General features: G+C 36.0%; 1 protein-coding gene and 1 long non-coding RNA gene across 15 annotated transcripts in view; one reads left to right on the top strand and one right to left on the bottom strand.

Moving 5' to 3' along the window:
- EML4 (EMAP like 4) overlaps nt 1–27,932 on the top strand; it is a 157,701-nt gene that overhangs the window by 95,094 nt on the left and 34,675 nt on the right. For all 14 annotated transcript variants that reach the window (XM_070236395.1, XM_070236394.1, XM_070236393.1 and 11 more), the window contains 7 exons: nt 8,027–8,150; nt 9,394–9,543; nt 11,779–11,848; nt 13,473–13,583; nt 15,425–15,520; nt 20,038–20,172; nt 20,286–20,421. In XM_070236395.1, the coding sequence (XP_070092496.1) occupies nt 8,027–8,150; nt 9,394–9,543; nt 11,779–11,848; nt 13,473–13,583; nt 15,425–15,520; nt 20,038–20,172; nt 20,286–20,421 (822 nt within the window). The remainder of the gene's footprint in view (nt 1–8,026; nt 8,151–9,393; nt 9,544–11,778; nt 11,849–13,472; nt 13,584–15,424; nt 15,521–20,037; nt 20,173–20,285; nt 20,422–27,932) is intronic.
- Nucleotides 17,437–20,970, bottom strand: LOC138917875 (uncharacterized). Its single transcript, XR_011426471.1, has 3 exons — nt 20,822–20,970; nt 19,150–19,200; nt 17,437–17,671 (listed from the first exon to the last, which is right to left on the bottom strand). It is a non-coding gene; the product is annotated as an uncharacterized lncRNA (long non-coding RNA).

Here is a 27,932-nt window from a genome sequence, read left to right as displayed (position 1 = left end):
TATAAGAGTATAAGATAGCAGTGTCCTACTGTATATTGTGTTACCTACTGAGAGGGTGTTTGTTGTCACCTGCTGAGAGTGTGTACAGTTTGAAACAAACCAGAAAAGTCAAAAGCCCTTAATTGAGCAGCAGATAGAATCTTTCCTTGCTGTCATTGAGATGGTATCCAGAACTTTGCAGTTCCAGAATTTAGGAAGAAGGGTGCTAGTTTTAAGTCTGTTTTACTGTGAATAAGCAGGAAGGGCAGGAAGCCAAATACTGCATTTTCCAAAAATATACTCACTTTTAAAATTTAGACATTGGCCCATTTTAAATAAGCTATATAAACATTCCTTGGATCTCTAGGTCTGTGCTTTGTCCAAGTAGTCTCTATTTTAAAAGGAGACCAAAAAGGGGGCCCTTTTCTCTGTTGGAGACTTTTTTAAAGCCCTGTGAATCAAAGATCTGACTTCTTTTTTTTTTTTTTTTTGAGGAAGATGAACCCTGAGCTAACATCTGCTGCCAATCCTCCTCCTTTTTTGCTAAGGAAGACTGGCCCTGAGCTAACATCCATGCCTGTCTTCCTCTGCTTTCTATGTGGGATGCCTACCACAGCATGGCTTGCCATGCAGTGCCATGTCCGCACCCGGGATCCGGACTGGCAAACCCTGGGCTGCTGAATCAGAACGTGTGCACTTAACCACTGCACCACTGGGCTGGCCCCCAAGATCTGATTTCTTGATGTTATTGTCGGTAACAGTCTTCTAGATTAAAATATATTTAAAGGCTGTCCAATTTTTTTTGATACAAACTATCCCAACTTCTAAGAAGGTGTGTTCTTAGCATCCTCTTTCCTTATTTTTAACTCAGAAAGAAGCCTGACTGTCTTCTTTAGACGTGGAGAATATGTCTAGTCACAAGAGAACGTCCTAGTCTTGTGCGTATTTATCTTATTCCGGTTAAAGACTTTTCACCCATACTGCAGTTTCACAACCATAGGCATAAGTTAAAAAAAAAAAAATCTAAACTAGGAAGTGCAATTAAGTAGAAAATCTCCTTTCCTCAAGCGTGCCAGTTAACTGAGATGTGATAGTCAGAAACTCATTCTGTCTAGTAATGGCGATTAGATTCCATGCTGTGCTGCTCACTTAGCAATTGTTACTCTTTCCCTGAAGCACTTTGAAAAGAATTCTGAAACTTGTGATTAGGTTTTGCAGAAAAGAGGTACAGTTGATCAGTGACATATACCAAGATTGGAAGAAAAGGCATAGTAAATTACATGCCACACTCCTGAACTGTACTCATAGTTGGTTCTCTGAGGAACAGTTTCACCAAAAATATCCTATTGATTATTTCCTTTAATAATGCTTTTTAAACTTTTTAAAGATTGTGAAATATTTTGATCTCTCTAAAATTGTATGCAAACAATATAGCAAGCAGCCATATACTGACCACTCAGGTTTATTAGATTTCTACGTTTTGCTTTATTTTCCTCAGTTTTTTTTTTTTAAGAAATAAAACATTCGAGATAAAGTTGAAGCTTCTCCTTAATCCTGTTAAATTTGAATTTCATATGCAAGTTTTTATTGTTTACCTAGGCCCTCCTGACTCTCTTCGTACTATAGTTAATTGAGAAAGAGCTAGAGGTGGGGCCTGCCAGGTGGCGCAGCAGTTAAGTGCCCACGTTCTGCTTCAGCGGCCCGGGGTTCGCCGTTTTGGATCCCGGGTGTGGACATGGCACCACTTGGCAAAAACCACACTGTGGTAGGTCTCCCACGTATAAAATAGAGGAGGATGGGCACAGACGTTAGCTCAGGGCCGGTCTTCCTCAGCAAAAAGAGGAAGATTGGTGGTAGTTAGCTCAGGGCTAATCTTCCTCAAAAAAAAAAAAAAGAGCTAAAGGGATAAATATTTTGCCATGTGAAGTTTCTTTTTTGAATTTCTTATTTTTAAGAAATTGAATCCAACTTGATACAGTGAGATAAAATGAGAGGTTTTTTTATTTGCTTACAATATCTTTTCCTGGGGATATAAATGAGTGATTTGAGGGAGTTTTTAAAATGCAACCATATTTTGCTTCAAAGTTTGCAGCAATATATCTAGTCTTTTAGAAGTTTTATGTGTCTTACATTGTTGGAATAGATTTCTTTCCCATCTTTTCCTAAAGAAAGCCTTTCCAGGCAGTAAAAATAATGTAAAATGCTTAAGCGAACACTCATATCTGATATTTTCAAGTCATTTTGTGACAATCACAGTTGTAAACAAACCAGCAAAGAGAAATCTAATTAAAGGAAGTTTAGATTCAAAAAAGTAGTTAACTGCAAGTTGGCTTATTACTGTAATTAGTATAAGAGTTGATTAGCATAACACTTGGTTGCGTCTCTGTTCTAAGCTCCTAAGGGGCTTGGCTCACATCTTTTATATCTCCATTGTGCACCCTTGCCCCGTCCCCATGTAATTAAGAATTCAGTAAAATTTACCAGCCAGTAGAACTCTGCCTATAAAACAAAGAAAAGGTAGCATTTTAGTACTCAGTCAGATTTTTCAGAGTTCTTGTCCTAGCCAGTAAAACTAACTGCATAATATTTGACAAGCATCACAACTAAGAATTTTTTAAATCTATGAAATAAGAGAGATTATATCCTTCTAAGTTCACCCTCCCTAGTTTTTTATTTGGGAATCTTCATTTTATTATTTAACTATTTTTACATCTAGAGCTTTGAAAAGGGGTGAAATTTAGACTTTATGGTAGTACAAATCAAGTTCCTTGTTCAAAGTCCATAGATCCCTACAGATTATATTGTTTCATTGGAATTTTAAAATATTAAATTATTATTACAATATAACTGGGTCATTAACTGGGACTTGAAATCTTTTGTTTGGAAATAAATTGTTTTTAAGAAAAGATTTTAGCCTACCTAAAATGGTCTTTGTTACTTTCTACTATAAAATTGTAGTCAATATTTCTAGCATCTTGTTTACTTGACTGTTTAGCTTTAGGTTTTGGGGAATAGAACTGTTAGTGTTTGTCTGCAAAAAACCTCAAGCTAAGTAAAGATTCTTTAATTGTCTGTCTGCTGGAATTAGGTAGCATCACACTGGGCTACATTTTAGTTAAATATAAAGTTCAAATTCCAGTTTTGGGGGGCACTTCAGTTCTAAAGATTGTAAAACACAAATAAAAATGAATTCCTAAAGTGGAAGCTTTTGTGAGAAAGATGCTTTAAACTGTAAGCATTCTAGAAGTTCAGAAGGCTTTCTGCAGGCAGTACACATTATACAAATAAATCCAGTCCTATTCCAGGGAACCTCTGAAGCTCTGCTATTGCTTTGAAAGATTTTTTTTTTTTCTTTTTAAATCTCTAAGTCCAGAAATAGAGCAAGCTGTGGAAAAAAGCACTGGGGGAACTGATCTTGGAGCAGAGTGTGCCCAGTGCTAACTGTCTTCACCCCTCTACCTGAATTTTTCCTTTCACTTTGTCACAATCTGTGAAAGATTGATAAATTTTGATAAGCATCTTAAATAGAATATAAATAACTTTAACAACCAGTTATTTACATCAGTATGAATCATGTCAGCAGTGCAGCTTTTCTCAGAACACCTGAGATAACTATCCCAAAATGTTTGGATTAGGGAATATGAAGATCATTCTGCAATTTGGAGCACTTTGGGGAATAGGACAGCCTGGGGGGATGCTAAAGTAGAAGAGTTAACAAAACCTGAGGAGACTGAAGAGGAAATGCTAGGAGGTGTGTGAGAAGGACACAGAAAGGAAGATGTAGCATCATGTATTTCAAATTTTGCCCAGCATTCACTCTTCCCAAAAATAATAGAGTGGAAATATCTTCTGTCTCTTCTGTTGTAGTCTCTGACTTCCTACTGGTGGAATCCAGAGGTCAAGCTAGTACCATTTGGATTATAAGTAAAATGTCTTGTCAGGTCATTGGACTGCTGTGGACTAGGCTGAGGACCCCAACACTGTTCTGTGAATAGTACTGTCCAGTAGAAATATAATATATAACATATATGTGATTTAAAATGTTCTAGTAGCCACATTTTAAAAAGTAAAAAGACACAGGTAAGATTAAATTTAATATATTTAACCCACTATATCCAGAACTTTATTACAATGTGTGGTCAATATAAGAATCATTAATGAGATAATTTACTTATTTTTTCCTTACCAAGTCTTCAAAATCTGGTGTGTATTTTATGTTTATAGCATGTCTTGATTCAGACTAGTCACATTCTAAGTGTTCAGTAACCAACGGCTATCGTTTTTGGTTAGTGCAGCTCTAGAACATAGTTTTAGAATGAAAATGTGTCCCAGCGTCTAGCCTATCCCAGGACGAAATTTGGAACACACTCTGAAAGCTCATTTGACCTCTCTGAGCCTTGGTTTCCCCTTCTGTAAAAGTAGGGAGTTGGACTAGGTGAGCTTTAAGATTCTTCCAGTTCCAACATTATTTGTGTCTAGAGAAATGAACTAATGGCCTTTATGGTGTTTTTATCAACAATATCCCACAGAATTTCTCCTTTTACAATTAAGCTGTCATTGATGAGATTCAATTAAGAATTTTATTTGTTTGAGCATAAGCTTGTAAGTGGTAAAGCTAGGATTCAAACCCAGGTCTGTCTTTATCACAAAGCTTGTGTTCTCTCCACTATACTGTATTGCCTCCCTCTCAGCCCCAGGAATTTTCACGGTGCCAAGATAGGAGATAAAATATTGAGATTAATCACATTTCAGTAAGCAGCAGCCTTATAATTAAATACTGATAGCCCTATATTGTGTTTACTAATTATCAGGAGATAGAGAGTTTAATGATTTCTTTTCCTCACATTCTTTTTCTGAACCATCAAACTTTGTGTTAATGTTACTGGTTTCATACTCTTCTTTGACCAGTCCCATTGCCTGTCCCTTCTCCTTGACTTCCATCATAGTTTACAGTGGGGAGAGCCAGAAAATAGCATTGGGGTAAAAGAAACAAATTGATTGTGCAGTCCTTTGACGGTAAGATCAAGAAGACTGATAGTCTCAGGATGAAGTTTGCAGTAGGACTTTGACTCAACAGTGATTGAGGAGGAAAGAGGCTCTTCCTCATCTATGTATTTTACCTAATTCCCAGGGTAAAGACAGTCTTCTTTAAAAAAAAGAGGTTGCCAACTAGTGACCTGTGTGGCCTGCAGGCCAAAGGTGTGTTTTCACATAGTATTTTCCCCTTTTTGGCAAAGGAGTAAACCTTTAAAAATTGGGAGATTTCACAGTAAATTATAGCTTTCTTATTTCTTTTGAAAAATGAGATCTAACAACACTGGGCCCACATCTTTCGTGGAGATGACCAGCTGCTGCCTCCCTGAGCTGGGGTATGGGATATGCCATTTGCCCCTACCCTCAATCATCCTGTATTCTCCCACTGCTCTCATTTTGCATTTCCTGCCTCGGCCTGTGGGTGTTTGAATTTGTGATCCCTATTTTAAAGTGATAGAATCAACAGAATTCTAACTTATTTGCCTATACTTACTGTTCTGTGGACAGTCACTTTAAAACTAATGAAGAGATATTACAGTGTGTTAAATCATGTATTTAAGCAATTCCTAGGTAGTGTTTAGAATGGTCACAAATCCTTCTCAAAGGAAGGGGAATACATATTTGTCAAGGACCTCGTATTATACTTTATAGTGTGATATCTTATTTAACCAATCATAACTCCAAGTGGTAGGTAGTATTATCATTTTATGTATTAGGAAAGTGAGGCCAAAGTCACACAGCTTGTAAGGGGTACAGCTGGATTCAGATCCCACTGAGTCTTTTTCCAAAGCTCCTGTTCTTTCCACTATAATGTATTGCCTCTCTCTCGCTCCCAGGAATTGTTTGCAGTGCCTAGTTTGTATACTTGGCCTCCAACATATATACTCCCAGTTTACAGTGAGGGAAAGCATTTCCATCCTAACATGCCTTGCCATTTTTATCTTATATTAGAAAAGTTGACAAGCGCTAGATAGATAGTTCCTTTGCTTTTACTTAGTTGCTCATGCTGCTTGACAGTCGATAAAGGAGTCAATACGGTATTCTGCACTATCTCTAGTAGCAAAGGAGAACGTTCTTTTTCTTTGATACTGTCCCGGACCCATTGCTTCTGCTGGACATACAGTCTCTTCTAAGTGGTGATAGAAGCATCTATTAAATGTTTTATTTTTTCATTCAGAAAGCATTTATATTATACACCTCTGATCAAAGATCCTGGGAGAAATTCCAAAGGACAGTATATCTGCCTTTGCGAATTTATATTCTTAAAAAAAAAAAAACAACTAGGGGCCAGCCCCATGGCATAGTGGTTAAGTTTGGCATGCTCCGCTTCGGCGGCCCAGGTTCATGAGTCAGATCCCAGACACAGACCTACAGCACTCGTCAGCCATGCTGTGGCACTAACCCACATATAAAGTAGAGGACGATTGGCACAGGTGTTAGCTCATGACTAACCTTCCTCTGCTAGGGGTGGGGGTGGGGGGGACCCAACTAGAGGGAAAATTGTGTAACAAATTGACATCTATAAGAAAGTAAACTATATAAAAAAGGGACAAGGAGATACAGATAAAGATTGCAGAAGGGAAATAGTTGCAGCTGGTAATCATTTAGTTGTCATCAAAGTCCAGCTATGTTAAAAATCATCAGGAAGCAGAGCCCACTCTTAGATTCAGAAGTAATACAGACGTCAGGTAGTGTTAAAACCATGGCGTGGGAGGTCTTAGCCTCTTCTTAGAGCAGACCCTGAGGCCAAGCACACTGTGAATAATAATAATACAAATAATTTGAACTTCTCACCCATAATAACAAGCACAATTTTTTAATCTGACTTTAAAGAAATACCTGCAGATATTCAGCGAGTAATTTATCTTTCCTCCTCTTCCATGGTTTGCATCATATCAATTAGTCAGTTACTATGTACTCTTCTTAGTAATTAGTCATTATTAGTGGTCCTAAGGTTGTATCAGCTTCTGGTTGATGACCACATTTTCAGTCTGTTTCTAATGCTATTTTCATATCATACCAGACAAGTTGGCAAGTGCTAGACATTTCTTATGCTTTAGTACTCAGTCTCTCACTTTCTCCTTCCCTTTTAGGTTCTTTTGTAATCATTTCACAATCACCATCAACATTTATTAAGCCTATCTGTATGTAGGTCATTGGGATGCTGGGATCAAGATTGGGTGTTTTTGTTTTTTAAAGGCATAAGAAACAATCTCATCTAAGTGAAGTATTGTTTCCTTTTGTAAAAAGTGTACCACAAATATTGATTCTAGACTTGTCTTTTTAAGATTTTTAGATTTAAACTATTGCAGAACTTATAGACATTATTGCTTTATATAAATAAAAGATATTTTGGAACCTATGCTGTTAATTAGAAAACTGTTTCCCAGCACTGTCTTAAAAATGTTAGTGTGTTATTGTTGAATTCATTGTTTAGACTCAACGCTGATTTATAGGCACAGTTGTGAAGCGACGGAAGTTGGTCCTCTTTCCCTCCCAGCTCTACTCACTGCCGTGTGTAGTAGAACTCTCAGTCTCTCTCCCCGTCCTGTCTTACGAGGGTGTTTGACTCCTCTCCTTGTGGTGTATTCTGAGGCCATGTTTTTTGTATGTCATTAAGCATCAGTAGGATGATCAAGTAGTGTGGTAGGCATGGTTGTTGTCTACTCTGATAATCTCCTCTTTTCAACTGTCACAGAAATTTCCATCATAAAATTTTCTTTTGCATTTTTCAACTTTGACTTTCCTGGCCTTCTTGTTGAAATATGGCAACTTAAACAGATAAATTATATTCTAATTATGAAAATAGTTATTCTCATTTAAGGAAATGAACAATAGTTTTTTCCCCACAATGTTTTGGACTAGGTCTTTGTACAGAAACAATTATATATACCGAGAATAAAGCTCTGAAGTAGCTATCTTTTGTCTTGTTTTTATTGTATCACGTAATAATCCACTTTTCTATAATTATTCAGAAAATATGTCTGACTTAATTTTTGTCTTGTTTCAACAGAAGGAGAATATATTAAAATGTTTATGCGAGGTCGGCCAATTACAATGTTCATTCCTTCTGATGTTGACAACTATGATGACATCAGAACAGAACTGCCTCCTGAGAAGCTCAAACTGGAGTGGGTGTATCCTTCTCTGCTATGACAGCAAATTTGTTTGCTTTGCCTTGAGTTTAAAAAAAATTAGTTTACCTAACCTCTATCAAAATTTTCTTTCTACCAAAAAAGTAAATGTGATAAACATAACAACCACTTGAGAAAGTAAAGAGATGTCATCTCTAATCCTTTTACTATTAAAAGCAAGTTTAAAACCACCAAAATTAGTATCTTTGGATAGGGCAAGCAGTATTCTGTGAACATCATGCAGGTACTTGTATGGTAGAAAAGGCGTCAAACTGGAATCAGAAGACTAGTGTTTGAGTCTTGGCTCTGCCGCTTACTCCCAATGAGTCTTGCTTTCTTCACATATGAAGAGAGGTTAATAACCCCTACCTCACCAAGCTGTTTTAAGAATTAAATAAGAAAACGTCAGTTAATCATTTTGTAACCTGTGAAATAATGTTGATTATGTTATTAAGACCCCAGATTAGCAAAGTTGCTTCTAATTCCAAAATTAACTTTGTCACAGCCATGCTTTTAAAAAAATGACTATATAAAACAGCTCTCCTAATTTCATTTAGAAATTCTCACTTCTCTTAGAACATTGAAGAAGAAAGGAGCTAATAGTTTGAACTCTGCCTTCTGTTTCCACTCTCCTATGCCCTCTTCCCCCACCCCTTGAATCATTCCCTCCTTTCTGCAGAAGTTAGCTTGGGAAAACTCACCAATCCTGTAATTCTGTACAACTTTTTAACAGACACTTTGCCTACCAAACTCTGTCTGGCTCTCTCTTACTCATCATTTAGGTCAAGCATAAATGTCAGTTCCTCAAATAGCCCTTCTTCTGATCCCTTTCTTGTCTCTCTGTTTAAATTAGATCTTTCTTTTATGCTTTCTCCTACCATCCTTTTATTTTTCTTTCCACAATTTCTAATGATATATTTGGTATTTATTTTTGTCATCTTTGCCAGAGCATAAGCTCCAGGGACACAGGCCCCACATTTGTTTTGTTCAGAACTATGTGTTCAGCTCTGTGCCTGACACATATTAGGAACTCAGTATGTATTTGTCTGGTGAATGAGGAAACTAAGATTTAAGCTCATAAAAGACTCAGGGTTCCCCATGAGATAATGGCCGGATTTGAGTTCTCTAGTTCCAGTCAGTCCTTTTTTCATTATACCTTCCTGATTCCTTTAAGAAGCCATGAAAAAATTGTTAATTTAACACCTTGAAAATTATGTTTATTAAAAACCTTGACTCTTTCTTTAAGATATGGTTATCGAGGAAAGGACTGTCGAGCTAATGTTTACCTTCTTCCTACCGGGGAAATAGTGTATTTCATAGCATCAGTAGTAGTACTATTTAATTACGAGGAGAGAACTCAACGACACTACCTGGGTCATACAGACTGTGTGAAATGGTTGGTATCATTTAACATTTGTTCTTTTTTTGATTTCATACTCTCTTTTTTTTTTATTTGGGTTTTATTGGAAGTGATTTCTTGTGGAGTGCTCAGAACTTAAGGATATTATGGGCATTCTGTAGAATATATTCTAAAAAGAAAAAAGGACTTATAGGCCTCAAATGGTTGGTGTGGTGTCAGCAGCATATTCCCTGTAAATCTTGATTGGAACCTCTTCTTTCTCAGATCCTTTATGGTCCTTTTGTTCTGGCCTGTTGTATCAAATATATGTGGGCACACTGAACTTGTACAGATTTTGAGAGTAATTATTGGTTACTGAATATTTATTGAAGATTTATTCTCTGCAGATAAATTTTGAACTTCATGCTTTTCTTTTTGGGAGAAAGAAATCATGGCTGAATAAGGATCATAAGTATCCTATAAGATGTCAAACTAAAGACGAGAACTTTTAAATGCTTCGGCATGTTTTACAGTTACTCAGTTTTGCTACTTCTTGGTTAAGTTTAATCATTTATTGCTTAAATTCATTATTTTCCAACATTTAAAAGCTTCTCTGTGTCTGTACTATTCTGGCAACTGTATCTTTATCTAGAAAAAAATTAATATATGACTATTAGAATATTATATAGATAGTGGTAAACTTTTAGAGATACTAAAATATTGCCTTTAACACTCAAAGAATAGTTTATGTACAAACTCTTTATTACAACATTGTTTGTGATAGGAAAGATTAGAAGTCTGTGTGTCCTTTAGTTGGGGACTAGTGAAGTTGTGGTGTGCCCATAGGTTACCATGCAGCTATAAAGAATGAGGAAGTTCTGTATGTATTAATATGGAAAGATGCCTAAGATATGCTCCCAAGTACAAAGAATAGGAAAATGTGTGCAGTGTTCTACCATTTGTGTAAAAAGGAGGTGGAAAGTAAATATGTGTCTTGGCTTCTACATATATAAAAATGTTCTAGAATTATTAATAAAAAGAAACTGATTACAACGATTACCTGATTTGGGGTTGCAGGGTGTGGGATAGTAGAGAGGTAGATGAGATCTTAGCAGATGGGACAGGGTAGAAAGAAACTTTTCTCAGTGTGTCTTTTTTTAGCTTTTGATACATGAACCATGCAAATGTATTACCTAATCCAGAAATTTTACTCTTTAAAATGTGTTTTAAAAGATCTGAATTAAATATGGCAACATGTTACTGTGCTAGATTTTTGGTTACTTTTAACGTAGTTGACCTCAATAAAGGACATAAACTATTTAAGTAAAAGGAAATAGAATTAAAGAAACATGTTGATAAACTCTAGCCTCCTTAGTAATTGAAGAAATTAAGACAAGATACTATTTATACCAACTTATCAAGGCATTTTAAAAGATGTAATTCTTAATTTTGGGAAGTTGTAGTAAAACTTTTAAAACTTTTATTTCTTATGACAATTTAAACTGATACTATTCTTCTGGAAAGTAATGAGCAATACATACTAAGAACAAAAAATTTGTGTTTCCAATTGAGCTTACCCCTTGGTTGCAAGACGTAGAAAGATTCTAGAAATGAACATGAAGATGTCTTTTTTAAAAATTTTGCTAGTCACTCATATGTTTATCATGATCAATTAGGGCATATATGCTGCACTGTTTTCAGTTTGTACTTAAAAGTTCCTCGCCCCAAATTTGACTTCATAAGAGTTTAGGATTAAGAACTAATTAAAAAGTTGGAGGCACTATGTGTGAAGGTATTCACTGCTATGTGCCTTTGTAGAAAAGCAGAAATTATAGAAGAGCTGTTAAATCAATAATATGCATAAGGATTATGTAGCAAAATGGAAAAATGCTTATATTTTAATAGATTAAAATTACACAATGAAATATTGCATCTTCACTATGATAAAATCATGTAAATATACTTACGTGCAGGAGTAGGGAGGAAATTGAACAAATGAAAACAGTTAAATTTGTTATCATGTCATAATTGTGAAGAAATATTTTCTTCAAATTTAGTGTTCCATTAATTTGTTCAGTTTAAACAAGAAAGAAAAAGTACAGCTGAAAACTTGGAAAAGAAGTTTTTTAAATAATTGATTTTTATTTGATTTGCTGAAGAAAATAAAACAAATTGATCACAGTAGGTTTTTTATGATTAAAAATGATTTGTTTGAAAACTGTTGATACTAAGGCATATTTCTGCTGTTTCACATTTCCTGTATATAAAATTGTTGTTAATACCAATTTTTAGCCTTGCTATACATCCTGACAAAATTAGGATTGCAACTGGACAGATAGCTGGAGTGGATAAAGATGGAAGGGTGAGTGGCACAGTTTTATGCATTCTGTACCTAGTGATATTGCTATTAAAATGGAATTGTTTGTAATTTTAACCACAGCTTACTTATTTTACTCTTTAAAAATTTACTAAGGGATTTCTAGTATAAGCAGGGGAAAAAATATTAGAATGTAAGAACGTTCCAAAAACCAAGAGAGAATCATACTACTTAAATATTTTTTTCTAAAAAATGTGTTCTCCCTAAGAAAACTATTTATTTGTAAAAATAGGAAGGCTGATGAACTACTTACTTTTTAAAAAAAAAACAGAATAACTTAATGTTTGCCAGAAGGTACTGCAATTTCCCTAAATTGATGGACCTCTTGATTTTATATATGCCTAGAACTGATAAACACTTAAAAAATTTTAGTTGCTCTTCAGTATTGTTAAATTGGCTTACATAACAAATTCCTTATTTGTAAGGGTCAACAGTAAATATTACTGATGACTGATTAACATATGTATGACTGTACTTATGACATTCTCTGGCTTCAGTTTCTTTAAAGAAAAGGAATGGGAGGGGTTATATTGGATGACTTCTAAGACCCCTTCCAGTTCCAAATTCTATTTAAGGACTGTTTGCTTTGTAATTTACTGGAGTCTGACTTTTTTAAAGTAAAGTATTATTTTCCCAGGAATGAAGGTAATGCAAAAAGCAGGGTATCCAGAGCAAATTTGCCTGGCTTAGAATCCCAACTCCACCTTTCGATAGCTGTATAACTTTTGGCAAGTTATTTAAATCTCTGTATCTCAGTTTCCTCATATGTTAACTGGTAATTATAATAGTATATAGCTCATAGGATTAAATAAATTAATACATGTGATGTACTTGAGAATACTATATGGCACAGAGTAAATACTCAAATCATTACTACTATTATCACTGTCATTATGTCCTTATTTTCGTGGTATGAGAAGAAAATACCTGCTGAAGATTCTTTGGGGGCATGTCTAAATGTAGTAGCGATTTTTTTTTTCTTTGTGAAGAGGATTCACCCTGAGCTAATATCTGTTGCTAATCCTCCTCTTTTTTTTTTTTTTTTGAGAAAGATTAGCCCTGAGCTAACATCTGTGCCAGTCTTCCTCTACTTTTTTTTTTTTCTTTTTAGGATTTTGTTCTTCGTTTTTCTCGTCAAACCTCTCTGGTACATAGTTGTGTGTTTTTAGTTGTGGGTCCTTCTAGTTGTGGCATGTGGGACGCTGCCTCAGCATGGCTTGATGAGTGGTGCCATGTCCGTGCCTAGGATTCGAACTGGTGAAACCCTGGGCTGCCGAAGCGGAGCACACGAACTTAACCACTCAGCCACGGGGCCAGCCCCTTCCTCTACTTTATATGTGGCATGACTCCACAGCCTGGCGGATGAGTGGAGTAGGTTCACACCTGGGATCTGAACCTGTGAACCCCAGGCACCAAAGCAGAGCGCAGAGAACTTTAATCACTCAGCCATGAGACTGGTCCCAATAGTAGTTATTTTTAATTAGATATTTATCCATCCCTATTGCTTTTTAAAGATGACAGACTCTTCTGTGTGGTAGTGGTATTTATTTGCATCCACTTGAATTCCAGTTGGTCATGCTATCTTGCATTTTTCCTCTTGTTTTTGCAGCCTCTGCAACCCCATGTCAGAGTGTGGGATTCAGTTAGTCTATCCACACTGCAAGTTATTGGACTTGGAACTTTTGAGCGAGGAGTAGGATCCCTGGATTTTTCAAAAGCAGTAAGTTATTATTTTTAAAGAAGTGAACAGTTGTGCTAAGAAGTGGAAAAGAAGTTGAGCTCAATTTTGTGTATATGTGTTCATAGAAAGTGATAACTCTAAATTGAAAAATAAGATGTTAGCTATTGCTTAGCAGCGGCCAGCATTTTATCCTAAGTACTAAAGTACTTTGGTTTAGATAGGATCCAGGATATTATACTTATTTAAACTTAATTTTGTTCTGTCCTGAAATAGGATTCCAGTGTAGTAGGAGGAAATGGTAAAAGGAATACATACACAGCATAGTGCAATTGAAACAAGCAATAGGATGTGCTTTTGCTTCAGCTTGAATCATGGAGATCTATTTTGTTTAGAAAATTCACATATATGAAACTTGGCCAATTCTGCATAAATATTGGCTTTTCTTGGTGTCGTGCTGGAGCAAAAGAAATAGACCTTTGTATTCACTAAAATCATGAATTATCTTAGTTCTGAATTGATAACAACATGAGTTTAAAATTCAGTGTCTAGCCATCTTATCTAAGCCTTGAGGGTTTATTCTGAGGGGAAAATAAAACAAGATGTTACTCATTTAAACATTCTCTTTATTCTTGAATTATGTGTAATTATTATAGGATATACAGAAGACCTCTTTTGCATTTTAGGATCCATAATTTTTAATTTCAGATATAAAGATCCGTCTGGGTTTTATTTGGCCTTGTTCATACTTTTAAAATATATTTATGTATTTGTATTGTCTCTTCAGTTCCTAGCTATCAGTAGCTATATTTGGGATTATGGGAGTTTTGTGGGACATGGAGAACATTTTTAGGGCAGAAAGATACATTTGAGTGGATTTAGGAACTCTGCCAGCTTGAAGGCACTGAATGTCAAGGGGTCCAGTGAGTCATGAATTGGGAGAAAGGCATTTAAAAAAAGAGATAAGAGGACAGAAAGGAAATGCTTTTACTACCTTTTTCCCCTCTAACATCTTTCCACAGCAGAAACTGTCGTCATCTTGTTGATACCATGGTTACAGTGTTAAGACTGTCTTGGATTGCCTCATACTACAACATTTCCTAGTTTAGCTAATCATTCCAATACAGACTAAGAGAAAGATAAAGAGAAGAGAGTAAGCTCTGCCCTTCCTCAGTACCCTCCACTCTTCACCACAATATTTTTTTGTTCCATAGACATCGTAAGACATACACTACAAATACTACTAGAAAAAAGTAATTTTTTAATATCATCCATTGTCCTTTTTCTTAAGCTTGGAGACTTAAATTGTGTGACTGAAATGGTTTTGGGAAAACAGACAGAAAGAAGTTTAATTATGCTTTTATTTATCTTGTTTATTCATGTTAATGTATCTTGGGTATATTATGGAAAACTGAAATTGGCAATTAGGAAAATAGCAATTAATTTTAGCTTGTTCCATCAAACTGTCAAAATTTAGTCAGGAGCAAAGTTAGGAAATTATGTACATTTCATGCCTACCTCAAGGGAAAATACTTTAAATACAGTCAGCAAGAAGGAAGCATAAGATGCAGAAGGGGTTAGGGTATCCTCAAAATGAATTATTCGCTATCTCTGAATCATAGAATTGGCTAGATGGCAAGTGGAAATCAACCTAAGGAAAAAAGTAAAAATAGAAGATATTTTTTAAAAAGAATCTTTATTATATTTCTGAAGAAAATACAGTTTTAGTACATAGCATATTCATTATGTTTCAAGGAATCATGAGTTTAAAGGATTTTGGATTAAGTTAAGTTAATGTTGGCAGTTTTAAAATACAGTGTTTATTCTTAGAAACTGAGCCTCATCTAAGAATTTTAAAATGCCTTTAATTGACTTTTCTTTAGGATTCAGGTATTCATTTATGTGTTATCGATGACTCCAATGAGCATATGCTTACTGTATGGGATTGGCAGAAAAAATCAAAAGGAGCAGAAATAAAGGTAAATCAAAAGATTTTTTAATTAAGTATAATCTTTTAGAACACGTTATTTGTTTTGCAGATCCTTGGAAGTGTATTGAATATCCTTAAGTTGCAAGAGCACACCAACTGGCCAAATATATCAGATTTATTGACTTGTCATCATTCTTATGGTATTCTTAAGATAAAATGGTCAAGGGGCTGGCCCCGTGGCCAAGTGGTTAAGTTCGCGCACTCCACTTCAGGCAGCCCAGTGTTTCATTGGTTCGAATCCTGGGTGCGGACAAGGCACCGCTCATCAAACCACGCTGAGGCAGTGTCCCACGTGCCACAACTAGAAGGACCCACAACGAAGAATATACAACTATGTACCGGGGGGCTTTGGGGAGATAAAGGAAAAAAATAAAATCTTTATTAAAAAAAAAAAAAAGATAAAATGGTCAAGCAACTTCAACCAATTTCAGACAAATTGTGCTACTGAAATGCCGAAGGAGTTGGTTGTCTGATTTCAAAATTAAGACCAAATACTCAGCTTCTCTTCTTCTTCTTTAACAAAATATGTTATTTCATTCAATCTTTAAAGCTTTAAAAATCTAAAGGGGAGCTGGCCCAGTGGCGTAGTGGTTAAGCTCACACACACTGCTTCAGCGGCCCAGGGTTCACAGGTTCAGATCCTGGGCGTGGACCCACACTGCTCAAGCCATGCTGTGGCGGCGGCTCACATACAAAATAGAGGACGACTGGCACAGATGTTAGCCCATGGACCCTCTTCCTCAAGCAAAAAGAGGAATATTGGCACAGATGTTAGGACCAATCTTCCTCACACACAAAAAAATAAAATTCTAAAGGAATAATTCAACCTTAGGAATATTGCTGACATAACCAAAAAGCATATGTAATGATAAGTTTTTTGGTCTTACTTATATCCGTGGGATTACTACATAAAATGCTACAACATTTATAATTGCTGTAGAGTAGTATTGATCCTCTTGTGTGGATCAGGCTATAACGTAAGAGAAGAAGGTAAGATTGGCAATGCAGCTGCATTCGTATGGGTCAGCAATGGCCTCCCTCTGAAAGGCTTTCAAAGGAAGTCAAAGTGACAGAATGACTAAAAAAAACCTATGACATATTTGCTGTACTCTTAAATAACATCACATTCCTCTTCAGTTGCTCTCTCTTAGCAGTTTTGTTTTGTATAAGCTTCAAGCTTTCAGCTTGTTGGTTGAAAAGAGGTTATCTCTTAAAGTAGTGTAAATTGAGTTTTTAAAGGGAGTAGATTTAATTATATTTGAAAGGACCATAACGTATTAGGAAACCTCAAACTTTAAGAAACAGAAATGAAGATATGGATTGTCTTTTCAGCCATTATTCAGAGTAATTTAACATTGAAACATAGGGAAGTTATACCAAAGTGAAATATGTGAATTTTGATCATTTGTAGTAAAGACTACCAGATGAAGCCTTATGAAGTGGTTACTGGCCACTCCTTGATCTCCTTTCCAGGACCTTAAATGTTATTGTTCCTCAGAGTTATATCCCATATCCTCCACTGATATCTTATACCACTCCCATGGCCTTACTTACCCTCTGCTGTGTCCCACATCAGTTAACTCCAGTCCAGATATGTCTCACAGGTTTAAACCTATATTTCTTATTGCCTGCCAGGCATCTTTATTTGAATGTCCTATCCCGCAAGTCAAGACCAACCTATCCAAATCTAGACTAGTCATCTTCCTTAGCCCCTAGTCAATTTTGCATCTCAGTGAATACACCACATTCCACCTGGGTGCCCAGGCTAGAAACTTGGGCATCATTCATGACTCCTTTTCCCTCGCTTCTCACACCCAGTCAGTCAGCAAGTTCTCTAAACTCTGTATCCCAAATATCTGTATTACAATTCTTTCCAGTGCAAATGACTGCAAAACACTAAAGCTAACTTAAAGAGAATTTATTGATTAATGTTTAGGGAGGAGAAGAAAACCTCTGGTATCGGTCAGAGGAGAATTTCGCCTCAGGATTGACTTGATTCAGGGATTAGGTCACTGATCTCTGTCTTTCCTCTTCGCTTCTCGTTGTATGTTGACTTTATTCTGTTCTGCTGTAGATGAGCACTAATTTTGCTTGTAGGTCACAAGGATTTGGAGAGGTGATACATAGCTTGTTAATTTATCTGTTTAAAATTTAGAAAGGCAACTTTAAAATCTTATTGACAGAAATTAAAACCTAAATAAGTGGAGGAATATACTATAATTATGGACCAGACACTGTTGAAAAGATGTTACTTCTTTGCATATTGATCTGTATGTTCACATGGTCAAATCCCACCATGATTGTTATAGCAGTTACAAGCTGAATATATGAAGGGGTAAGAATAGACAAAAATATGAAGGTCAATGAGGATGTAAAGTAACTGGAACTCTCATACACTGCTGCTGGGCATATGAATTGGTGTAGCCATTTTGAAAACCTTTTGACCTTACCTGCTAAAGTTGAATATATGCATATGCATACCCTTTGACCCATCCTGTTTCACTCTGCAGTATAAACCCAACAGAATTATATACGTGTTAACCAAAAGACAAGTAATCAAAAATAATGGTAGCAAAAAAAGGAAAACTACTCAAATGCCCATCAGTAGGAGAATGGATAAATCAATAATGTAGTCATTCCATACAAAGGAATACTATACAGCAGTTAGAATGAACAAATTACAGTATATGTACCAGCATGAAGAAGATCTCACAATTGAATGTTGATAAAATAAGCCAGGCACAAAGGAGTACATTCTGTATGATTCCATTTAAGTAAAACAGACAGATAATCTATGCTGCTACAAATGAGGATCATGGTTACTTGAGCAGGGGGAGGAGACAGTGACTAGAAAAGGGATCTGAGGTGTTTCTAGGATGTTAGTAATGTTCTCTTTCTTGCTCTGTACAGATGGTGTACAGCGATGTGTTCAATTTGTGAAAATTTATTGAATTATATACTCAGGATTTGTGTACTTTTCTGTGTATATAGTATGTACATCAATAGAAAGTTAAAATATCCTATAAGGCTACACTCATACCCAAGGTGATTTAATGTCATAGGTTACTTCAGGTTATGTCTTGAATATCTTATCACTAGCACCATGGGTTTTTGTATACTGGGAATATTTATAGTTACAAATATTAAACCTTGATTAATCAGTTTGGCATAAGATTCAACTGTTAAGTAGTTTTGATTTTGTTCAAGTGAAAACTGAAGACTGTTCATTCAATTTTTAAAAGACATCATCATCCTGGAAGAGAGATGACTAGTTTTTGCTTTGTTACTAACGCATTATTTTTAAAATTTACTGAGACCTGCAAGGTATATACAATTCCATACTAATCATGTGGAGAATTACATAACGGGAAAAGATGCTGTCCTTTTCCTTTCTAGTTGAGGGGAAAAAGTATTCAGATTAGATTTCATTCTTTGGGTTTTATTTATGTGTCTATACAACATCCTCGAGCCCAAAGGTTAGTAGTAAAAATGTAAAATTTTCAGAAATGTTGGAGCCATGGGAAAATTTAGGTAAATTCTTCCGTGTCGTTTAATTAATAGAAGAATATAAAATGTATTGTCTTTAACTCACTTTGTTCATAAGATAACCATCCTTACCATGTTGGTTTGCAATGAGGAAATGCTTCCATACACATATGAAGTTCTTTGCTAAGTTAAAAAAAATGGATATTAATAATCACCATACAGATAAACAACAGCTAACAATAAACAGCTTTACGAGCATCTATATTTCACCTTACTGTTAAATTTGAGTAGGTGCTTTTACCACAAAACATCAACTTAGTAAAAATTCAATTATGATTTATTAAACATACAGAAATATAGTGTTTTTAAAATAACCTCAGTTCAGTAATTTTAGTGAAAAGACTGTACTTGTAATTCTTTTTGTGACTTTCATGCCTGTTTTCTTCCTTTTTCACTCTAGTTGTTTGTAACCTAACTCCAGTCTTTTTGAGGGTTTTTTGAGGAAAGAGCATAAGAGCTCTTTGTTTTTTCCTTTCTATAGGAGTCAGTAGTGACCATTCTATATCTGCTTTTTGAGCCTTCAGCCTGAGGACAATTCTCTAAACCAGTAATATTTTCTTGAATGGACACTCAATACTTATAGTGCAAAGAAGGATAAGACTTTTTTTTTTTTTATCAAAATGGCAATGTCTTTAAGACAGAATGTACCTTGCTCTTGCATTTGGTAGTTTTAGTGTGCTTTTCCCTGAATGTAAGAAAGTAAAGTAAGCTAAAACTGTAATTCATATAAGTGTCTTCCTGGTGCAGTTATTATATATAAATAGAATAAAAGATAATATAATAGTATAAGGACATCAAATTTAAATCATTATTCTAAAAACCTCTTATTAAATTTTCTCAGAAAAATCGATCTTGGAAGAAAAGACATTTCTTCAAAAGTATTTCTGTCAGTAGCTGTAATAGGTACTTGATGGAGATAAGGATATACATATATCTAAAGCTTTATTTCTCTTTCCACAGACAACAAATGAAGTTGTTTTGGCTGTGGAGTTCCATCCAACAGATGCAAATATCATAATAACGTGTGGTAAATCTCATGTTTTATTCTGGACCTGGAGTGGCAATTCACTAACAAGAAAACAGGGAATTTTTGGGGTAAGGATTGGAATGTTTTAAATTTATTATAAAACTCTAATTTTTCAATGTTAAGTAAGCAAAAAATCATCATGCCAAAGGGAAAACTGAAAATTCTCATTGTTTCATTGTAGAAATATGAAAAACCAAAATTTGTGCAGTGTTTAGCATTCTTGGGGAATGGAGATGTTCTTACTGGAGACTCAGGTGGAGTCATACTTATATGGAGCAAAACTACTGTAGAACCCACACCTGGGAAGGGGCCTAAAGGTACAGTATTCTCAGATTTAAGTCATTCCTTTTAATTTGCACATACTGCTATTGCAGTCACCTCTTACCCAGACCAGGAAAGAGAGAGCTGCAGTGGAACAATATGAGCACCAACGTACCTGTTGTTTTTAAGGTTCTTCATGATGATCTTTTGAAATTAAATTGTTTACCCAGCTATTTATTAAGCATACATAACCCTCATTTGACTATACTGAACCTTCCCTTCTAAGAGGTTAATGCAAAGTAATTGGAAAGAGATGACGTACATATATGTTAATTTAAACATTATGAAGATTAAGAGAGAAATCATCCTAATCTTCAGTGTTGTGAAGCCTTCACAGAAGAAATGGTATTTAAGCTAAGCCATAATGAATATATAAGACTATAAAAGATATGGAACCTGGGGCTGGCCCCATGGCCGAGTGGTTAAGTCCGCGCGCTCTGCTGCAGGCGGCCCAGTGTTTCGTTGGTTCGAATCCTGGGCGCAGACATGGCACTGCTCATCAGACCACGCTGAGGCAGCGTCCCACGTGCCACAACTAGAAGGACCTACAACGAAGAATATACAACTATGTACGGGGGGCTTTGGGGAGAAAAAGGAAAAAATAAAATCTTTAAAAAAAAAAAAAAAAGATATGGAACCTTGATCCCAGTTTAGAGAAACAGTTCAGGCAAAGGCAGAAGGATTGATATGAATGTGAGGCATTCAGGATAGTGTGAATAAATTCGTCATGTAAAAGTGTAAATAGAAACAAGCGATAGCAAACTTGAAGGAAAATAGTAGTGTTTTGTAATTCCTCTTACCAGTTTAAACTGTTAAACTAAGCCATTGAAAATTCAGGTAGGGATTAAAGATACAGATTTTCTGATTTATCCACAAGAATCTTTAAAACTGGTTGCGCTCACGATGGAAGAGAGAAGAGCTGTGAGGCCAAGGGTCCTTTATCTCACAGTTAGATGACCAGAAAAGAGCCTACTAGGCTTGCAGACATGAGATTTAAAAAGAAAGAACTCTTTCTTTAGCGCCCCTAAACCAAAGAGGAGAGAGTTTCCAGGAATATCTGCCATAGGGAGGTCAAGAAGACTAAGAACCAAGGAAAGACCATTAGTAGTTTCCAGTTTCAGTAGAACATTAAGGCCCTGGAAAAGCTAAGTATAGATTGGCCAGTTCCAAAATGGAGAATTTTGAGAATCCAAGTTGAAAATGGAAAGTAAACAGTTACTAAAGTCAGCCGGGTCTTTTTAAGGTTGCCTAAAACCTAAGTAAAATGGGAATTACCGAGGGAAAGGGAGAGATTAAAAATCTTAGAGAGAGAGATGAGAATAGCTGAATTGGGCATAAGAGCAGAGATTATCCTTGAAAAGAGCAATAGCCTAAATTTTATTCTGAGACTGGAACTTTAGGAGGCTGAGAGAGATCTTTTGTGGGTAAGTTGTCAGGGTCATGCAGGATGACATTGGTCTCAGTAAAAGCAGCTGTTTAAAAACTTGTATTGCACAACCAGAAGGACCTAACTAGAATATACAACTATGTACTGGAGTTGGGGGCTTTGGGGAAAAGAAGGAGGAAAAAAAAATTGTAGTGAAGTTTTTATTTTTAATGGATAATATAAGAACAACAGTAATATAATAAAACACATAATCAGACTCCATTACTTCAGAATTCTTACTAGTTGAAATTGGAATCCAGCTGAAAACTTTGACTTGACTATGGATGTTGGATATATTATAATAAATGAATATTAAAACCAAAGACATGTAAATTTAGAGGTATCATTTTCTAAACAATTAGTGATTAAAATTATCAACTTACAAAAGCATGTTTCCAAGGACCTTTTTTTTTTTTTAACAGTTGTTGATTAACATAGTTATTTGTAATATAGAAAGCCCCAATTACTACATTTGTGGCACATTTCCTACCTGTCTCTTCTCTTTTTTTCCAACATAGCAACAGACTACAGGCTTCCCTCTCCCCTGGGCTGGGTCTGGAGGTATCTGTGAGGGCAGTATGTGTGGCCATGTGATAAAATGGGAGAGGGGAGAGAAAAAGAATAAGCTCATAGTTCAATCCCCTTCTTTTTCTCACTACAGCCCCTCTTCCCAGCCCCAATAGTGGGCCTTGGCATTCACTCAGCTTTACCTTAAATTGAGTTTCCTCAGACATACAGATATATTTTATTCTTAAGTCCCATTTGTACCCAAATATATAGGTCTACTTTGTGCTTTTCTATGGTAGATGAAAAAATTAGAGGAAGGATATTGAAAATAGCCTCTTTAAAACCCCGTTTTTCCTTACTGTGTAAGAACAATAAAACTGAACAAGTGTCCAAACCATGTACTTCCTTCAAAGTAGAAGGTTATGAGAGAAAAATTAGTGACCTTGTTCTAAAATCAGTGCCTTGGGGGCAGAGAGAGACTATTAGCAGCAACAGGTGGTAGCAGTAGAAAGAAAACTAGCTAGACCAATCAGTCTCTGAGTTCCACCAAAAAAAAAAATAGAGAGAAAGGAGGTGCTAGGGAACCGATCTGGGATTCCTGAGAGTTCTCCTGAGGATTGGCAGAGCAGCATGCCCTGGTTTGTTTTTTTGAGGAAGATTAGCCCTGAGCTAACTACTGCCAATCCTCCTCTTTTTGCTGAGGAAGACTGGCCCTGAGCTAACATCCATGCCCATCTTCTTCCACTGTATACGTGGGATGCCTACCACAGCATGGCTTTTGCCAAGCGGTGCCATGTCCACCCCCGGGACCCAAACCAGCGAACCCCAGACCGCCGAGAAGCGGAATGTGCGAACTTAACCTTTGTGCCACCGGGCCGGCCCCGCCCTGGTTTCTTATTTATCTGCCTCACCTCAAACACACTGAAACAACTCCTTCCCTTTGTCTCTCTGGAGTGTGCGTTGGACCATGGGAATCACCACAAGTGGCTTATGAAAAAAGAGAATCCTTGGTCCCCAGCTCAGAAGGAAAGAGCCAGTTTATATGCCTGTCTTTTCTCATAGACTTTCTAACACAATGTCTGGCATTTGGTACAAGCTGTTTGAAAATTGTTTGTTAAATATTTTATTAAGGAAATGACTTTAATCTTACCTTTGGGTGTCAGTGTTGGAATAAAAGATGAGTGTTGTTGATGAAAGCACAATTTTCACTGAAATGTGGAATTTGTATTGTAAATGTCTTGTGATTGTGAAGATTTTCATACTATATTTTTTAGGCAATATACTAGATTAGTGTTTTCCATATCCATTCATCTGAATTTCTAAGTTTGACAGTTGAATTGAATTAGACATATTCAGAAGTTAAAAAGGATAATCCTTAAGTTGTATCCAATGACCCTGATCTCAGTCATTGGCCATGTATTCCTAGCCCCTTTCATTCAGTTTAGGTTCAGAATTTGCATATGAGAAGGATGGCAGTGGGTTGAGGATTCTTAAGAAAAAAGAAAATTAGGCCAACAGTATTATCAACTACCTTTCCCTCTTAGCTCTCTTTTCTTTTTCCTGGGTACGTTTGTTCAGTATCAGAAATGCCAGGGAATAGCATTGTGTCTCAAACAGTGATTTAAATGGTTGACGTGTTATCCTCTGACACTGAGCGGTCTGGGTAGGAATGTACCCTTCATTAGCCTTAATGTGTGTTGAGGTGGCAGGCACAGAGAGGTTCAGAGGTGGTTTTTATTTTGGTTTTTGTCTGAAAAACTTGCAGCTTAGCCTTTGTGCAAAGAAAATCTGCCAGTGCATGAACAGGAAAGAGGAAATCTAGTCTTGTAAACTGCTGGGCACATGGAATGGCCTGTGTTGTACTCGGCTACACGACTGACCCTATTATGGGCAAACTTGCCAAGAATTTTGTTTCTTCCTTTATGTTTGGGGTTTTCAGTTCTATAAATATGGCTGGGAAGGATTTGGTGAGTGCTGTGAAATGTGTAAGTCCAGATCAGGGCAGATGCTCAAAGTTTCCATTTTTAAATTCTTGCCAAAAATTTTACTAGGTTGATCCAGTTTGCATATTCCCTAATATGACATTTCTGCACCTGTGGCAGTCTTATCAACCAAAATTTGAGTATACTGTGATGTCATGTCTGATAAAGGGACATTTTTTGGATGGCAGAAGTAAAACTTTGTAGCTTCCTTTTAGTCTGGTAAATAGACAAACCAAAACTGGATTTTATGCCTCATAAGCACTCTATATATTTTATTCTTGCTTACAAACCATTTTTTCTTTACCTTAAATGTAAATTCACAGGAATCTTCAAAGTAATTAGTATTTTCAATTTCTTTTTTTCCCTCAGTTTTATTGAGCTATAATTGACATATTGTACCGTTTAAGGTGTACAACATAATCATTTGATATATGTATACATTGCAAAATGATTACCACAGCTCACATACTTATATTTTTTTCTTGTGATGAGAACTTTTAAGATCTACTCTCTTAGCAACTTTCAAATATACAATACAGCATTGTTAGCTATAGTCACCATGCTGCGCATTAAATCCCCAGATCTTACTTATCTTGTAACTGGAAGTTTGTACCTTTTCACCACCTTTACCCATTTCCCTACCCCTCTCTGCCTCGAGCAACCACCAGTCTGTTCTGTATGTATGAGTTCATATATTTTAGATTTCACATGTAAGTGAGATCATGCAGTATTTGTCTTTCTCTGTCTGTTTCACTTAGCATTATGCCCTCTAGGTCCATCCATGTTTTTAACAAATGTCAGGATTTCCTTTTTTTTAATCCATTGTATATATACACCACATTTTCTTTATCCATTCATTTGTCGGTAGACACTTAGGTTGTTTCAGTATTTTCTGTTTCTTGTGTGGGTACAAGGTATTTGTTACTTCCTTCACATATGAAACAGTTCAAAATCTTTTATATGAAATAGTTCGTAATTTTTTAAGTGAGGGAGGGGAAGTTGAGAGTATCTGCAGCACCCCCCATTAAAATGTTATTCTTAAATCTTTGTCAAGTTCCTTTAAGAAACTAAGAAACACCACCATTTTATACCTGCTCTCCAAATAATCAACAAGGGCCCATTTTCCCAGTTGCTAAGAATATAATGTAAGTTTCAGAGTCTCCCTGACATTTGAGTCTATGGTTAAACAGGCACAGAAAGCCTTCCAAATGATCTTTATTTGGCAGTCAAGGTAAACTTGCTTTTTATGGAAACTTTGTTTCTGTTAGAGATGAGAAGAAAGGGGGAGATTTGCAATTAAGCTTGGATAGTACTTGGCCATGATTATTCCTGGAAGTACAGTAAGTTTTAAATTCAAGGATAATTATTTTTCATGGCAGGTATTTCAAACATTATTTGGCTTAAATTGGGATGTCGAAATACAGGCCCATGAGAAGGAAATCTTTGACTATAAATTTGTTTTATAGGTAAATACTATCTAAAGGGAGCTTTGGTAATTTGTTTAAATTTGAAGCACAGAAATTTTTTTACCTAAATTAGTGCTAGGTCCTCCTCAGGAGATAACTTTCCTGGTGGGAGGTCGAGAGTGGGAATGTCACAGAGTTGACCACTATAATAGACTATTTTTATTTTTTTTTGAAGATTTTATTTTTCGTTTTTCTCCCCAAAGCCCCCTGCTACATATTTGTGTATTTTTAGTTGTGGGTCTTTCTAGTTGTGGCATGTGGGACGCCGCCTCAGTGTGGCTTGATGAGCGGTGCTGTGTCCACACCCGGGATCCGAACCGGTGAAACCCTGGGCCGTCAAAGCAGAACGTGCACACTTAACCACTCGGCCCTAGAATATTTTTATTCTTGATGAAGCATTTGTTCTTCAGTTTTACTTTCTGTTTTCTAACATTCCATCACTCTAGGAAGATCTTAAAATGTTTAACAAGGTGTTTGTCCTGTTTAGAAGTATGGTAGACTGAAATTAAAGATAGAAAAACTATATTTCATTTTCCTGCATTCTGACTGAAATCTGTGAAACTCCACACCTCTGTTTTTTGTAATTTTTTACATGGTACTTTCAAGCTATTCTTGTTAATTTAACCATGCTAGAGGAAATAAGCCCTTTGCTTCTTTTTTTTTTAAAGTACCCAAATAAAGCCAACAGTTCCCCCCAGAAAATTCACATCTCTCAAATGCCCTTTCTCTCTTGGTCACATCAAAGCCGTAATAGATAATGGCTTGCTATCCTACTGGACACAATTACGTTGTTCAATGTTTGAAATATTTTTAGGTGATGAATGTTGATGTGAGCTGAGGCAGTTGACCTGAATAGCAAGTTTGTTGGAGTTCTGCTCCCATCTCTGCTGAATTGGGCAAGCGCTTTCCTTTCTCGTTGCCAAATATACCCATCTTAAGCATTTGTGCCACTAGCACCCTCACAGTGAGTAATTTTTAGAGTCAACGTTAGCATAATTTTTTTTAGGATACCAAAACCCTGTAAATTTTAGTTAATTTTTGAAATATAATGGCAGCTCAAATAGAAAGATGAGTAAAAATGAACAATCTCAATAACAACTTTATTGAGATATAATTCACATACCATAAGATTCACCCTTTTAAAATGTACAAGTCAGTGGTTTTTAGTAGATTCACAGAGTTGTGCAACCATCACCGCTATCTAACTTCAGAACGTTTTCAACACCCCAAAAAGAAACACTGCCCATTTAGCAGTCACTTCCCAGTCCTCCTTCCCCTCAGCCTCTAGCAACCATTTGTCTGCTTTTGGTTTTTATGGATTTACCTGTTTTGGACATTTCATATAAATGGAATTATACAATATGTGGTCTTCTGTGACTGATTTTTTTCACTCGAACCTTAATGTTTTCAGAGTTCATCCATGTTGCAGCCTGTATCCGTACCTCATTCCTTTTTATGGCTGAATAATATTCCATGCTGTAGATATACCACATTTTTTTAATCCATTCATCAGTTAATGAATCATTTTAGAAAATGAACAGTTTTCTTCCAGTTTTATTGAGCTATAATTGACATCTAATATTGTGTGAGTTTAAGGTGTATAGTATAATGATTTGATATATGTATATATTGCAAAATGATTACCACAGTAAGTTTAGTTAACATCTATCACTTCACATAGTTACAAATTTTTCTCTTGTGATGAGAATTTGTAAGATCTACTATCTTTGCAACTTTCAGATATACAATACGGTATTGTTAATTATAGTCACCATGCTGTGCATTAAATTCCGACGACTTATTTATGTTATAACTGAGAGTTTGTACCTTTTGAACTCATTCACCCATTTCCTCCACTGAATTATTTTTAAACTTGTAATATTTTTCATTTTTCCAAGGGATCTAAGGTCTATTTATTGACTGACTTTGGCCATATTTAAACAAGGTTCTACCTTCCCATTTTGAACCTGGTAACTAACTCTGCAAGATATCATGTTCCAGAAAGTTTTACTCTTGTCTGCCAGCCTCACTAGCCAGATAAAGAGCTTCTTTGAGTAAGGCATAATGAATACCAAAGAAAAAGGTTTGAGTACTAAAATCTTATTCTCACTCGTAAGAAAGAGGAT

The sequence above is a fragment of the Equus caballus genome, chromosome 15 (assembly GCF_041296265.1).
Source record: "Equus caballus isolate H_3958 breed thoroughbred chromosome 15, TB-T2T, whole genome shotgun sequence".
NCBI classification, from domain to species: Eukaryota; Metazoa; Chordata; class Mammalia; order Perissodactyla; family Equidae; genus Equus; species Equus caballus.
This window is presented reverse-complemented; position numbering and strand designations above follow the sequence as displayed.